This window comes from Hyperoodon ampullatus (assembly GCF_949752795.1).
Source record: "Hyperoodon ampullatus genome assembly, chromosome: 9".
Classification (NCBI taxonomy): domain Eukaryota; kingdom Metazoa; phylum Chordata; class Mammalia; order Artiodactyla; family Ziphiidae; genus Hyperoodon; species Hyperoodon ampullatus.
The window spans coordinates 82,533,795-82,551,254 of NC_136922.1; the positions used below are offsets into that span (position 1 = coordinate 82,533,795).

The following is a 17,460-nucleotide window of genomic DNA, read 5'->3' on the forward strand; positions in this document are numbered from 1 at the left end:
GACACGGGTTCGTGCCCCGGTCCAGGGGGATCCCACGTGCTGCGGAGTGGCTGGGCCCGTGAGCCATGGCCGCTGGGCCTGCGCGTCCGGAGCCTGTGCTCGGCAGCGGGAGAGGCCACAGCAGTGAGAGGCCCGCGTACCGCAAAAAAAAAAAAAAAAAAAAAAAGAATTGACTCTAAAGTTTCAGTAAGACTTCATGTTTAAACTGTTGACAAAGTATTTTAACTACTTTAACACTTAGGTAATACTTCATTTAACTTGATGTAAATCTAGAAAAGGTAACAAATGATAAATTAAGCCCTATATTCTGTGATCTTCAGCAATTCACCTAATTTCCTCAGTATGATTAAGTGTAAATTGCCTTGGAGTTTTATTATAAGGGAAAGCTGGTAGTTCATCTAAGTAAGGTCTTTAATCTAAGAAGCATGCATGCATGCATGCATGCTTATATATTTATATAATCCACAAAAAAATAAATTATATAATCCACAAAAAAATTCCTCCATGAAAGTTGCTTCACCACCTTTTTATCTACTAGGGCGCTGTTGTTTGTATTTATTTATTTTTTTGAGGTAATTTGGCATTTATTTATTGAAAGTAAATTGAAATCTATTCTATTATATATTATTACAACAAGTGCTGTTCTTCACTGAGGCAATCTGCCATTGATTTTCTAACTATGTTTTCTACATATGCAATTCAAGATTTGAAAATTAAAATAGTATTTACCTTACAAAGAACTCACATATCTATTAATAGCTACTGCAACTGGCTGTTAACATATTACAGGTACAGTTGCATATGTTACTTCAATTGTTACAGCAAATTCCATGAGAGACCATGACCATCATCATCTCCATTTTCAGATAAACAAATTAAGCAAGAGAAGCAGAGTAAGTTGTCTATGGTAAAACAACTAAAAATTTCTCTTAAGCTTATGTTGTAGAGTGTTGTTGTTTTTAAACTAATCAGTACTTCATCAACAGTTTTCCATTTGTATAAAAGTTTATTATTGAAATACTAAAGTAAAAGCCATGAAGGCAAATCACTGAACTAAGGCAATAGTATATGCTACAATCTTACTTGTTTACAAGGATACTTGCTATACAATACACACATAACAGCACTCTCTTTATTATGCTGGTGTGAGGTTAACATAATTTCCACTCATGTTTTTATAATACTGAAAAAGATCATGGGAGGCAGGAAAGAGAAGTGTAAATATTATGATAGAGATATAAGTTCTAATATATAGATATATATACATGCACACACAGATGAGATAGATAGGTAGGTAGGTAGATATATTTATGAGTTCATAAATGTTATTCTGAAATTACACCTGGGGGAGTTTTCCTCTTATGTTTTACTCTATGTATTGAGCAACCATAGGTCATAGATGGTATACCTAGGTGTAAGGATTTCAACTAAGACTAGCAATGGTCTTTATCTTCACAGAGTTTGTGTTTAAAATAAGGGAGACAAAACAATAAGATTAATTTTTAAAACAGCTATAAAAGTATATTGATATTCATCAATAAAAAGGAATAAACTATTGATACATGCTATAACATGGAACCTCAAAATCATTATGCTAAGTGAAAGAAACCAGAAGCGAAGTGAGCCTATCTATATGAAGTGTCCAGAAGGGTACAGAGATAGAAAGCAAGTTAACAGTTGCCTAGGACTGGGGTGGCAATGAGGACTGACTGCAAGCAGAATGGAGATCTTTTGTATGGTGTTGCTTGCTCATGGCCATAAAAAGGAAATTCACTCTTTGTGCTTGAATCAGTTAGCATCAATCATACAAATGTCAGCATATGAAGTCTTGCTGATATCTTTTGTTAACTGTGATCTCCTCATCCATTTGATTTGACATTAAACATTATATCTTTTTAAATCATCATTTTAATTGTAACTTGGGAGCAAATATAAACACATGTGCTGTACTGTCTGAATCCTTCTTAAAATTTGACAAAAAACATAACCATGAATGAGATCAGAGGTCAGCAAACTATGGCCGGTGGGCCAGCTGACTTCTGTAAAATCAAGTTTTATTGCTACACATTCATTTACACATTGTCTATGGCTGTCTTCATGCTACAAGGCGCAACTGAGTAGTTGTGACAGAGAGTACCTGTCCTGCAAAGCCTAAAATGTACACTATCCAGTGCCTTAAGAAAAAATCCAACTCTTAAACTAGATTAATGGTGGACATACAAAAAGGATATTGGAAATAAAGGACTAATAGCATAATACTCTGAAATAGGAAAAGAAACTAAAGTACACTACAATGTCTTTATTTAATACTTCATCTTTCAAGAAGTCAATTTCTCAAAGTAATGGTACTAGTATGTAAACAGCCCAGCATCAAATGCAGTAATATTTACATGACCAATTTAAGAAATTTCAAGATGAACTTAGAAGATAAAAGATCATGATATTCAAAGCAACCCAACAATTATTTCTGATAAGAAAAATGGCCTACAAGAAAAAAAATACTCAAAAAGACTGTCAATTCCACGCTTAGGTATATACCTAAGAGAAATGAAAACATATGTCCACACAAAAACATATATATGAATGTACACAGCAGCATTATTTGTAACACCAAAAAACCAGAAAGAACCTAAATGTCCATCAAGTGACGAATGGATAAATAAAATGTGGCCCATCCATGCAATGGGATACTTTTCAGTAACAAAGAGAAATGAAGTACTGATATATGCCACGACATGGATGAACCTTGAGAGCATGCTAAGTGAAAGAAATGAGTCACAAACTATCAGATATTATGATTCCATTAATATGAATAGTCTAGAATAAGCAATCTATAGACAGAAAGTAGATTAATCATTGCCTAGGGCTGGGAGGAATACGGGGAGCTTGGGAGCTAAGAGATGCAGAGTTTCTTCCAGAGGACATGAAAATGTTCTACAATTGACTGTGGTGGTAGATGCACAACCCCATGAATATACTAAAGCTACTGAACTGTATCCTTTAAATGAGTAAATTAGATGTGAATTAAATCTCAGTAAAGCTGTTTTTTTAAAAAAGGGACTATCAGTATCTGGTTAAACAGCTGCTTTAAGGCACTAAATGCATGTATTACAGTTTAAGTGCCATGTAATTTATAGATATTATTTATCTTCCTTGTTCATATTTTTCTTTCAGCTCTTACATACTACTAAAACTACTCTAACCTATTCTTAATCACAACCAAACTGTCCTCAAATTTCAAAGAGGAAGTTACTAGTACAGCTACCAATTAGATTATTATCCTAGGAATACTCCCCAACTAAGCTACCTGACATTTGTTTTGCTGATTCTAAGACTCATAAAATTGGGCTTCAAGCTTCATATTGATGAGCAACAGCCAGGAATGCCCACAAAGAAGTGGCATTCCTGAACAGTGTATGATATTGCGAGCTGGTAACTGGCAAAATATGTGATTTGTTTAAAAGCCTTTTGGAACAGGAGAAAGCATGACCAGTGCCACTTCCAAGTTTCCACATCTATAAAATAGAGGCGATGCAACACCACACTTAGGGTATTTTGTAAAGCATAAACGATAATCATATGAAAGACATCATAGAATTTAGTAAATAAGAGCTGTAATGTTATTATTTAGATGGCCATGCCCCTGAAGAATGCAGGCAATACAAATTTTACAGAACAAAAGGGTCAACCTCTGTGGTTCACGAACAGAGGTATTATAATACCTCTAAACTCTTTTTGTTCTTAATTTTATATTAAAAAATTTCACTAGCTGGAGATGGGAGTGAAATTAGTCTCTCAGTGGAAAGAGAGAGTCTTCTTCATGACTTTAGAGCCTTATATGGTTTAAAAGTGGCAACAGGTTCAATTATTCAAAGATCAAATCTGTTGTGGAAATAGGACAATTAATAACATATTCAGCAGAACTTCAATATACTAGATATAGCAATGCTTAGCATTCATATGCATTCGAGCTTTCAAACAATTTCACAATAAATTTATAAACATGAATTTAGTATAATGTCATTTTATTTAAGTCTACACTTAAATGAAGCGAAAGGAAGTTTAAAGGAAAATTTAAAAGCTATATATAAGTATCTCAAATATACAGCATATTATACTTCCAAAAGAAAACTGACACTTGTAGAAATAAAAATACTATGATTAATGTATAAATAATATAAGGAGAATAATTTAAAGTGATAATAATAAAAGTTAAAATGAGAGGCGAACTACTTTAACTTCTAACATATTCCTTTATAAGCTAAAACTCATTATACTTCTTCATTAAAATCCAAGCACTAGGACAAGTGACTAGTTCCTCTAATGAATTAAATGTTATTTTATGAATTGTATATTCATTCTATTAAGTATTGATAAATTATTAATAATACGTACATTTAACATTTATCTTACAAAAATGCACTAGGGATATATTATACACACACACACACACACACACACACACACACACACACACCCTTTAAGAACCTGACACTATTTATTCTATCTGTAGGAAAAAAAAATCATAACTTACGGTAGAGTTTCATATAAATCCTAATCTGATTTCAAATATTTTTAAATCCTGATACCAGTATGTATATGGCAAATGCACCCAATATATTCCTGTAAGGCTTAAAAGTATATTAAAATTATGAATGAAGAAACAAAAAGACTGAGATTAACAAGAAAACTATATTATTACACAGTAAATCAGAATTGAGGATAACGAATCCTACCAACCCAAACATCCTCAAATATTCATGTAGAGATTGTAGCCAATACTCTGCCTAATGATTAAAAATTGAGGGGGCTTCCCTGGTGGCGCAGTGGTTGAGAGGCCGCCTGCTGATGCAGGGGACGCGGGTTCGCACCCCGGTCTGGGAAGATCCCACATGCCGCGGAGCGGCTGGGCCCATGAGCCATGGCCGCTGAGCCTGCACGTCCGGAGCCTGTGCTCCGCAACGGAAGAGGCCACAACAGTGGGAGGCCCGCGTACCGCAAAAAATCAAACAAACAAACAAAAAAGAAAAATTGGGCAACATCTAAATAGTCCTCCTTGTTTTTGAGGAGACCTATTGCAGGTCACATATTGGGAGAAGAAAATTCACCTCAGGCTCTCTGTTAGGTGTTGCTCCACGGATCCTTATATAGAGGTATAGAAATATACATAATTCAAACATGACATTATTTAATAAATGATTTTGAAACAAGGCAGTTACCAACAAAAAGTGAGATCATTGACACTACATAAAAAACAAAAATCCTCAACAAAATACTAGCAAACAGAATCCAACAGCACATTAAAAGGATCATACACCATGATCAAGTGGAGTTTATCCCAGGAATGCAAGGATTCTTCAATATACGCAAATCAATCAACGTGATACACCATATTAACAAATTGAAGGAGAAAAACCATATGATCATCTTCATAGATGCAGAGAAAGCTTTCGACAAAATTCAACACCCATTTATGATAAAAACCCTGCAGAAAATAGGCATAGAGGGAAATTTCCTCAACATAATAAAGGCCATATATGACAAACCCACAGCCAGCATCGTCCTCAATGGTGAAAAACTGAAAACATTTCCACTAAGATCAGGAACAAGACAAGGTTGCCCACTCTCACCACTCTTATTCAACATAGTTTTGGAAGTTTTAGCCACAGCAATCAGAGAAGAAAAGGAAATAAAAGGAATCCAAATCGGAAAAGAAGAAGTAAAGCTGTCACTGTTTGCAGATGACATGATACTATACATAGAGAATCCTAAAGATGCTACCAGAAAACTACTAGAGCTAATCAATGAATTTGGTAAAGTTGCAGGATACAAAATTAATGCACAGAAATCTCTGGCATTCCTATATACTAATGATGAAAAATCTGAAAGTGAAATCAAGGAAACACTCTCATTTACCATTGCAACAAAAAGAATAAAATATCTAGGAATAAACCTACCTAAGGAGACAAAAGACCTGTATGCAGAAAATTATAAGACACTGATGAAAGAAATTAAAGATGATACAAATAGATGGAGAGATGTACCATGTTCTTGGATTGGAAGAATCAACATTGTGAAAGTGACTCTACTACCCAAAGCAATCTACAGATTCAATGCAATCCCTATCAAACTACCACTGGCATTTTTCACAGGACTAGAGCAAAAAGTTTCACAATTTGTATGGAAACACAAAAGACCCCGAATAGCCAAAGCAATCTTGAGAACGAAAAATGGAGCTGGAGGAATCAGGCTCCCTGACTTCAGACTATACTACAAAGCTACAGTAATCAAGACAGTATGGTACTGGCACAAAAACAGAAAGATAGATCAATGGAACAGGATAGAAAGCCCAGAGATAAACCCACGCACATATGGTCACCTTATCTTTGATAAAGGAGGCAGGAATGTACAGTGGAGAAAGGACAGTCTCTTCAATAAGTGGTGCTGGGAAAACTGGATAGGGACATGTAAAAGTATGAGATTAGATCACTCCCTAATACCATACACAAAAATAAGCTCAAAATGGATTAAAGACCTAAATGTAAGGCCAGACACTATCAAATTCTTAGAGGAAAACATAGGCAGAACACTCTATGACATAAATCACAGCAAGATCCTTTTTGACCCACCTCCTAGAGAAATGGAAATAAAGACAAAAATAAACACATGGGACCTAATGAAACTTCAAAGCTTTTGCACAGCAAAGGAAACCATAAACAAGACCAAAAGACAACCCTCAGAATGGGAGAAAATATTTGCAAATGAAGCAACTGACAAAGGATTAATCTCCAAAATTTATAAACAGCTCATGCAGCTCAATAACAAAAAAACAAACAGCCCAATCCAAAAATGGGCAGAAGACCTAAATAGACATTTCTCCACAGAAGATATACAGATTGCCAACAAACACATGAAAGGATGCTCAACATCTTTACTCATTAGAGAAATGCAAATCAAAACTACAATGAGATATCATCTCACACCAGTCAGAATGGCCATCATCAAAAAATCTAGAAACAATAAATGCTGGAGAGGGTGTGGAAAAAAGGGAACACTCTTGCACTGCTCGTGGGAATGTGAATTGGTACAGCCACTATGGAGAACGGTATGGAGGTTCCTTAAAAAACTACAAATAGAACTACCATATGACCCAGCAATCCCACTACTGGGCATATACCCTGAGAAAACCATAATTCAAAAAGAGACATGTACCAAAATGTTCATAGCAGCCCTATTTACAATAGCCCAGAGATGGAAACAACCTAAGTGTCCATCATCGGATGAATGGGTAAAGAAGATGTGGCACATATATACAATGGAATATTACTCAGCCATAAAAAGAAATGAAATTGAGCTATTTGTAATGAGGTGGATGGACCTAGAGTCTGTCATACAGAGTGAAGTAAGCCAGAAAGAGAAAGACAAATATTGTATGCTGACACATATATATGGAATTTAAGAAAAAAAAATGTCATGAAGAACATAGGGGTAAGACAGGAATAAAGACACAGACCTACTAGAGAATGGACATGAGGATATGGGGAGGGGGAAGGGTAAGCTGTGACAAAGTGAAAGAGCGGCATGGACATATATACACTACCAAACGTAAGGTAGATAGCTAGTGGGAAGCAGCCGCATAGCACAGGGAGATCAGCTCGGTGCTTTGTGACCGCCTGGAGGGGTGGGATAGGGAGGGTGGGAGGGAGACGCAAAAGGGAGGGGATATGGGAACATATGTTTATGTATAACTGATTAAATTTGTTATAAAGCAAAAAAAATAAAAAAAAATAAGAACAGAAAAAAAAAATTCCAGGCAATACATGCAGTTTTTTTTTTTTTTGCGGTACGCGGGCCTCTCAGTGTTGTGGCCTCTCCCGTTGCGGAGCACAGGCTCCGGATGTGCAGGCTCAGCGGCCATGGCTCATGGGCCCAGCCGCTCCGCGGCATGTGGGATCTTCCCGGACCGGGGCACGAACCCGTGTCCCCTGCATCTGCAGGTGGACTCTCAACCACTGCGCCACCAGGGAAGCCCCATGCAGTTTTTAAAAATATATAATAATAATTTTAAGGAAATATAGGGTAATATTTTTCAGATCTTCTAATAGGTAAGCCTTTCCAAACAAACAAATTATGACTCCACAAGCATTTTAAAGATTTAAATGTCAAAAACCACCAGCACAAAACTAAAATGCTGTGAAAAGCATCTGTAACATAATGACAAAAAAGAGATTATCATTTATATATAAGAAGCTGACAGAAACCACTGCAAAACGACAAACAAGCAAACTGAAAAATAAGGAAGAGAATATATTTTGATTTTCTTAATTGATGATATGTAAAGTTGGGAGGGAAATTAATATACTGAAGTAGAAGAAAATCCTAACAATGCAGATGGAAATCAAAGTAATTTGTAACTCGAAAGTAATTTTTGTGAACCTAAATATTACTAGAATCCATCTGACCTGAGAAGTAATGTAACAAAGCATTCCACTGATAGCCACTTAAGATATATTTGTAATAATACTGAACACATAATCTTTCAAAGACAAATTGCCAACTACATGACAGCTATAGCATATAAATAAAGCTGATTGCATATATAACCAATACAATCTGAACAAACCAGTTTTACCACATATGGAAACCATAAAATATAGAATTAAAAAAAATTCTTCAAGAATATAAACAAAATGTACACCACAAAAGTATCATAGGTCCTTAATAATGATCCCTAAAAAAAGACTGCTGCAAGAGCATACAATTATGCATCAATATATTGCTGACATTCTATTGCTTAAAATTATATTTAAGTCAACTGCTTCAGCACTAGTTCACATTTTCATTTTAAATCTGACAACTTTTGTTGCTATTTTCAAACTCTGGAATGTTGGCCTCTTCCTCCGCATCTATCAAAATCCAATTTACCCTTTAAAGTTCAGCTAAAATGCTACATGTCTTAGAAGCTTTTCCCCTGTTAGCATTAATCTCTCCATTCCCACTCGGAAAGCACTTTGCTTATTCCTTTAGTCACAGCATACAACTGTGCCTTCTATTAGCTAGCTGATTACATTTGGGTCTCCCTCACTTGTAAACTCTTTGAGAGTTATTTTATCGTTGGACAACAACCTACGAGTCTATAGAAAACAACTAAGTACAGTACAGTGCTACACAAGGCTAGCAAACACATTTTTAAATTTAATGAATAAAAGTATATAACACGAGTTTCAAGAAAAAATGGGAAAACAGTACTGATTTTATGATTCACAAAAATAATTCAAATTAAAAAACTCATGAAAAATAAGGGCAACATCCTAAATAAACAGGCTAATAATTTTTTAGAGGAAAAGGTCATGAGAGACAGATTCTTAGGATATGAACAGGAAGCCAGATAGAAGCCTCAAGCTTCATCAAAGAAGTCATTCTTGAATATAAGAAAGCAAGCCACACAAAGGTTCAGTGACAGGGGAAGAAGGATCTTTCTTCACCTTCTTTTTTGTTTGTTTGTTTGGTTGGTTTTTTTGCGGTACGCGGGCCTCTCACTGTTGCGGCCTCTCCCGTTGCGGAGCACAGGCTCCGGACGTGCAGGCTCAGCGGCCGTGGCTCACAGGCCCAGCCGCTCCGCGGCATGTGGGATCTTCCCAGACTGGGGCACGAACCCGTGTCCCCTACATCGGCAGGCGGACTCTCAACCACTGCGCCACCAGGGAAGCCCTTTCTTCACCTTCTTTCTCCAAGTGGAAACCTACTTCCTACTGGCATGGACAGAATAGCTGGAAAACAGTGCTGAAGAGAGGCTTAGCCCACCTTTCCAAATCCTTAAAGAGAGAAGGGATGACTAGCTGTGCCCTGGATGCCCTCCATTCCTGAAAGCAAGATAGCCAAGCACTTGAAGATTCTTACCTCACTCAACTAGATATTATCATTTTTTTAGCTCTTGGGAAATGGAAAACTCTGTGCCTGCCCACAACCTGCATCTGATGTAAAAGGTAAATCCATTCATTCAACTTGAAAACACACATTCAAAAAGCATGGTACATGATTCTGCCTTACATAGTCAACAATAAAAGGGACAAGTAGAGTTTTACAAATTGGGGAGAGACTAAAACCAAAGTGAAATCATGAATAATTATAATCATTGTATTATAATGGTTATCTGCTTAACTACAGACTTTAATTTCTTGAAGGTGGAAACAATTACATAAATCTTTGAATGTCTCATGTCTATAAAATATAACACCTGGCACATAGAAAGTTCTCAATAAATGTTTGTTGAATAAATGAACAAATGAGCAAACTGAAAAGCAAAACTGTGTATTTATTTTGTTTTAAATGCCATACATTAAGCCAAAATGTATGTTGTAGTTTTGATATTAACTGAATAGTCAAATAAGTGCATATGAACATACCACAGATCAGGATTTTGCAATCTGAGGCTCAGAGGCAGCAGGGAATGAACCTTTGATATTGTATGTTTAAGTCTTTAAGCATGCACGTGAATTTTTCTAGGACAGGCTCTATAACTGTCATCACATTTTCATAAAGGTGTAGGAGTATAAAAGGGTTAAAAATTCTAAAGATGTGTTATTAATTTTAAAAAATATATAATTAAATATTACATACAATTTTATGTTGTACTAGAAGTTTTAATCTCCCTTTGATGAATCAGAAAGACTCCTGGATCTTATGGAGTACCAATGAGTCATTAATCATTCAGTAATTAATAAATTCTTTTTCAACCAAGTTAATGTGGAATATGTGGGAGTTTATTATACTTTAAGAAATTAAAAGATACTAACTACATAATCATTAATAGGCAACCAATATTACTCAGGCAAAAGAAAAATATTCAAACAATTATGCTACATAACATTAATGCATAAATGGCAAGTCATTCTCATAAGTGAAGACAGTATTTTTACACAGCCAAAATTAGCAATCCAGAGTTAGCTGGAATGTTTAACAGAACAGGAAAAGAAAAAATCCTAGGGCTCTATATCCTATCACTCTATCCTAAGAACTAAAAGTAAGTAAAACAGATAGGGGCTCTTAGAAATCCAATGTTTCGGATACAATTTTAGTAATTTGATTATAATGCTCAGTAAGTAGCTAAGACAGGTGTCCTTTTTCTAAGAAACTGAATAGCAGAAGTCTGTGTGTAGAAACATTGTAACATCCAAAACTGTTCAGTTTAACCAAGCTGCTTTTCTAATATTGAGAATTTTTGATGGGAGGAGGTGTGAAAATAGTTTAGCAACATAAAGCATTCCTGAGGAAAGCTAGGGAGCCACAGGTGATGTGCCACATTATGTGGCATGAAAAGGCTGAGACCTCTAGGGTCTCAAAGTTGGACAGAGAAGGAAAAAAAAAGAGGTGAACAGTAAAAACTGATGCTATGAATACTCTGACTATTCTCTCCCTTTCTCTGGACTCAAATATTAGGAAGAATAAGCACAAACAGGGTTCTCTCTACTCTTCGCATTTGCTCAGAGTGAGCAGGCATTATGATATTAACCAAGCAAGCAGGACCACATACTATTAACAAGTCTGGATGGATATGTTTTATGGCCTGCCTCTACTTACCTTATTTAGCAAGAACAGACAATAAGAACAGAGTAAAGGTGTCTCAAGTTTAAAAAAACAATTAAGATACTTCTTAAAATCTGAGACAAAGCTAAAATTAAACTCCTTTATACGTTATCTAAGAAAAATGCCCAATGTTATCTGTGCAGGGCAAAACACTGCGTACGCAGCTCTACCTACCCAGCTCTTCAAAGGAAAAGTACCTGTGAGGCTTTCAGAGAAGATAACTGTTATAAAATCTCAAAATCCCAAGAATGTGGCAATAACCTTGTCTTCCTGTATGAAAGAGGCCATATTATGTACCCCTGCTGAGTCATGATCAAAATCAATTTTGATGATACGATGATCTTTTAATATATGCTATTTCCATAATCCTTGAGAAATTCTCAGTTTTCATGATGAATCTTATCACAAATGAATAAGAATGTGAGCATCGATAGTCCTTTTAAAAACAGGACTGATAGACTTCTGTAAGAATAAAAGCTACAACTCCTCCAAGACTGAAGATAAAGCTTGGGAAATAAAGCATTTGCTACAGAAATAAGACAGTAGTATGCTACAGGTCATGTGTAATCATTATGATAGAGGATGAGAGAAAAGACCTCAAGAAAAATCTTAGGCAAGAAGTAAGGATGCTAAATTGCGCCAAATTGCTTCTACTGCATTGAATCTAACATTTATAAAATGAATTTTAATGAAAAGTTCTAGCTAATGATATATAAGAGAATCAACTTTTTTCCATCTATCTAAATTTGAGTTGCATAAAGGTAATTTTCCTACACATAACTATTATGTACATCAGGATGTAATATTTAGGTTGTGGCCCTGTATTTGTGAAATAATGTTGCTTTATATAGTACAAAAAAGGCTCAGCTGTGGATTACTCCTGTACATTTATTCTAGTACTTCTCAGTGGTAATACTAATGAAGTTGATCCTTTCCTGAACACGAAAATCAGTGCTATTTGTCTGACTCTCCTGCAGCATGTTGAAGGATAAATTCTATCAACAGAAGAAAATGTAAGTGTAACTAAAATTATAAGACAGATAGTTTTAAAATGTTACCATCTTGGTAGTAGTAAAGACATCTCGCTGTATCTTCAGACATATTTTAGAGTTTCAATGAATATATTCAGAAAAAATTGATGACATTCATTTTAATTTAGTATCTCAGAAGAAATAGAGAAACACACTATCTTTATAATAAAAGTTGGCTTATTACTACTCATGAATTTTTTTATTAAGGGACTGGATCTAACTATAAACGTATCTGACAGATAAAGGATACATAGGATATATAGTAAATACTACAGTTTCCCAATGCTTTCATTATATACACATGATTTAATAACATTGTTAGAAGAAAATGATTATGCAATCTAATAACAAACTAAAATTGAGTCATCATAGCTGTTTTAAAAACAGCTATCATTTTATTCTGTAATACTTTCATTTCATGATATTTTTGAAAATAATGTATTTGCTGATTAATTTACTAAAAACTTTCAATGATAAGCATTTGAACCATACCAAGTGCAAAAAGTTTTAAAATTATATCTTCTACCCAGTTAGATGAACATTATTACCAGTATTGTAGCTTATTCCTAAATTTGGCAGGCCTATTAAAGCTAGCCAGACAACACTGGCAACTGGAAGAGGACTGCAGTGATTACACTCTACAGGGAATTCACAGAATGGGCAATGTAAAATTCAGGGGAAAAAAATTCGATGATGAGAAGAAACTACTAAGGTCAAAGTATGCATATGTATGTTGAATGGCATGATGGGGTGTGGAAAGTAGACTTTGCAAAAAAGTAAAGTTGAATGAAAACATTTGAGAAATTCAAACAGAATTTCTCTGCTTCAACCTTAATGTTTAATTCTTCCCCTCCTACTGAAACAACAGAAATCAGGGTTTTCAATAAAACATCCTTTTGCTGTCTTCGGACTTAGCTACCACCTATTTCAAACTTCTTATCTCTAGATTCAATAGTCTTCAATAGTCACTTGCTCATAAACTAAGTCTTTACACATTAACAAAATATTCTGTCAACTATACTCCAGTAAAAGTTAAAAATAAATAAATTAAAATTTTAAAAAACTGAAGCAAATATGGTAAAATCTGCCCAGTAAATATAATATAGGGGTCATTTAATTATTTTTTGTATGTTTGATATATTTCATAATGTAAAAAAAATCAAATAATGCTCAAAATAAAATTTTAAAACACACTAAAAAAAAAATGCTGACCACATGAAAATGAGACTTTTTCCCCCATCCACCCCACCAAGGAGTAAACTTAGAGCTCATACCACAATAAAATTTGCATATGGGGCTTCCCTGGTGGCGCAGTGGTTGAGAGTTCGCCTGCCGGTGCAGGGGATGCGAGTTCGTGCCCCGGTCCGGGAGGATCCCACATGCCGCGGAGCGGCTGGGCCCGTGAGCCATGGCCGCTGGGCCTGCGTGTCCGGAGCCTGTGCTCCGCAGCAGGAGAGGCCACAACAGTGAGAGGCCCATGTACCGCAAAAAAAAAAAAAAGAAAAAATAAAAAAAAATTTGCATATGTATAATTTAATAAATTAAATCTTTTAAAAATATTAACTCACTGAGAACATCTTTGTGTTCCCAGCATGAGCCACAGCAGCTGGCAGGCATACAGTCCATAAAGACAGTATTTCATCAACATCACCACTGTTTCACATTTTTAACATCTCTAAAATATGGCTATATCTTACAATTGACAGTGAAGCATAGCTTTTCTTAATGATACATAAAATAATGATGCCTCTTACAAATAATGTTGTTTCAAATTAGACTAAACAGAGCAATAAACGTTAAATTTCATTGAACTAAATTAAACCAAGGTGAAAGTGCCTGTCTGTTAACTACATTAACTCTCAGAAAGCTGAAATCCACGTTTTTTTGATTCATTCTTTTACATGTTAGTCTGTTTAAAAGCTTACATTTTTATATAGAATAAGTTATATCTCCTTAACTATCTTTAAAAACAACCCAAGTACTATGCCTTTTGACCGGGATGTTTAATCCTTTTACATTTAAAGTAATTACTGATAGGGAAGAACTTACTCTTGCCATTTTGTTAATTCTTTTCTGTCTGTCTTGTAGCTCTTCTGTCCCTTGTTTCCTCTCTTATGGTCTTCCTTTGTGTTTCACTGATTTTTTTTTTTTTTTGTCGTGACCTACTCTGATTCCTTTCTCATTTTCTTTTGTGTATCTTCCATAAGTATTTTCTTTTTGGTAACCACAAAATTTACATAAAACACCTTACAGTTATAACTATCTTAAACTGATAAAAAATAAATTTCTATCATATACAAAAGCTCTACACTTTTACTCCCCTCCCCCAAAACATACTTTATGTTACCAAGTCACAATTTACATCTTTTTATGTTGTAACCACTAACATATGTTTACAGGTAGCTCTTTTTTATACTTTTGCCTTTTAACTTCTATACAAGAATTAAAATGATTTACATAACAACATTACATATTCTATAAATGTCTATATATTTACCTTTTCTAGCTTATTCTATACTTTCATAGGCTATTTTATACTTTCATATGCTGTCATGTTGCTACTTAGCATTCTTTTCTTCATTTATTCTCTACAACTTATAGACTATACTTATTTTATAAGTAAAAATGGACAAAAAATTTGCATCAGTATTGTTTGACAATTATAAATCACAATTAAGTTTCTAAGACTTAGAGTACTGAAGGAGCTGTGTTCCTGAACCAATAAAACAGTTCCAGTCCATTAAAATCTTGACCAATTTTAATAATACCTACCCGTTCCTTTGCTCAGATATGGAGGCTTAAAGAACTTCACAACACCATAGACATTGACAATCATGCCACTCTTAAGTTGATTCAGGGGTGTATATACATAATGTGTGGCTGAAACCTAAAGAAAGACAGTGAATATAAGTATTAAGATTTTAGAATCATGTTATGATCAAATTTTTAAGTTAGTAAACTGATCTGCATTTTTTCCTTCTAAGTGTCTAAAAAGAGACTGTAGCCTGAAAAAAGGGAAACTGCACAGCTTAAAAAGGTTGCTATATAAACCATGTAGTTTTTCATATAAATAACTTTGATTATAAATGGTGTAATTTGTACACAACTCTAAAAAATGCAGTTTAAGAGACTTTTGTTCTGGTTTTTAACCTTAACTAATATCACTTCAAAACTTATGGCATATATTTATTTTTTTTCCTATACTGCTATGAAGATTTTAATAAGGCCTAAATAAAGCCAGATTTTGATTATAAATGATATAAAGACATTAAAAATGGTAATAAAAGAAAATATTTTTTTCTGAAATAACTGTACAGAAGTTTGGAAAGAAAAGGGGAAGTGATTTCACAAGAACGTCTGATGTTAGTCAAACAATTCTGAAAAGGGTTCAGACATTTGGCCCCATCACCCACCCACTTCACTCCCAACTGGAAATAAGGTTACCTATCACACTAAGAGTTAAAATTTTAAAAATCAAATCAAAATGAATTGGTTTTTTCAAGGAAGCTGATCCCTCAGGTCAAACACAAGGGCAAGGCTTGCTTAGAAATCTCATCAAACCATGATATTAAAAAAAAGTAATGAAAGAAAAACAGTGGTCAGCATATGGGACAGAATAGAGACAATAGGTACTCAGCTGACAAACTAACTGGATCGAATATATTATCTTAACAAATATCTCCCTAATGTGGAGATGAATGGGAAGGCCAGCACAGCTCAATGACCCTAACCATTATGGTCTTCCAAGTAATGTACTTGTTAATTCACAACCAGCAATCAACATCTTGATTGTAATTTGGCTCTCAATGTAAATAAGCCAGTATGTGTGTGCAGAGCAGCTAAGTTATATTCTAAGTTCAGAATACCTGAGCTTCCTGAAAAACCATTTTTGCCAAGTTCAGAGGCTCTCTCATTTACTTCTGCCTTACTACAAGTGCATGGATGTATCAGATATTTGAAGTTGGCCTATCTATAACAATTTTGAAAAACACTAATATCAGAGTTAATTCATATTTTTAAAAAAGTACATCAAGACTTTTATTGGTTAGTTACCCTAAATAACAAATTTAAGTTATACTATTATGGTAGTGTTCAGAATTTAAAACCTGTATCCCGTAGTCACTGTCAACTAGAAGCAAAGTCCTTGAACTCTGTCCAATAGAAACTAAAGGTTTAAGAACATAGGTAGAACATAAAATTTATTTTAAGGAGCCCACGGGTCGCAACTAAGGAGCCCATGTGCCACAACTAAGGAACTCGCCTGTGTAACTAAGGAGCCCATGTGCCATAACTAAACTTTATCAACATATTACCTTCTTTCCAGTTTCACTCAGCTACAAGTAGCTCACCTTTAAAAATGGGAACCTTCCCATTGCTATGAGATGACAAAATTTTACAAAATATTGAAAATATGATTTAAAAGAAAAAGCAAAATGTATCAAAAGTATAATAAAATTCTTTACTTAAAATTACATAATTTGTCAAATCACAATTCAGCACATCATAATCTGTTTAAATATAAGCTGATGAAAAGCAAAAGAAATGAATTTGCCTAAGATTTAAAAGGAATAAAAATCCCAGTGTCTTCACACAATAAAACTTCTTTTCCATTTTAATTTTCTTGTGTACGTACCTTCTGCAAAATATCAGCAAATATTCCAGACAACGGATGAACCAGGTATTAATTACTAGGGAAATATATAACTCAAATGTAATATCATTATATATCAAAAAAGTAGAGATTATGTTTTCCCACTGTATTGATACTATTTCAAAATCAGTCTATAAAGTGGATCAAATACATATATGTATGTGTGTGTCGGGTGTACATTTCTAAATTAAA

The 17,460-nt window shown here is 34.6% G+C and overlaps 1 protein-coding gene across 1 annotated transcript in view; it reads right to left on the reverse strand.

Annotated features, from left to right (window-relative positions):
* POT1 (protection of telomeres 1) overlaps positions 1 to 17,460 on the reverse strand; it is a gene marked incomplete at its 5' end in the record, with an annotated part of 82,151 nt that overhangs the window by 46,015 nt on the left and 18,676 nt on the right. The window contains one exon of the mRNA XM_079711116.1: positions 15,390 to 15,504. Within this exon, the coding sequence (XP_079567242.1) occupies positions 15,390 to 15,504 (115 nt within the window). The remainder of the gene's footprint in view (positions 1 to 15,389; positions 15,505 to 17,460) is intronic.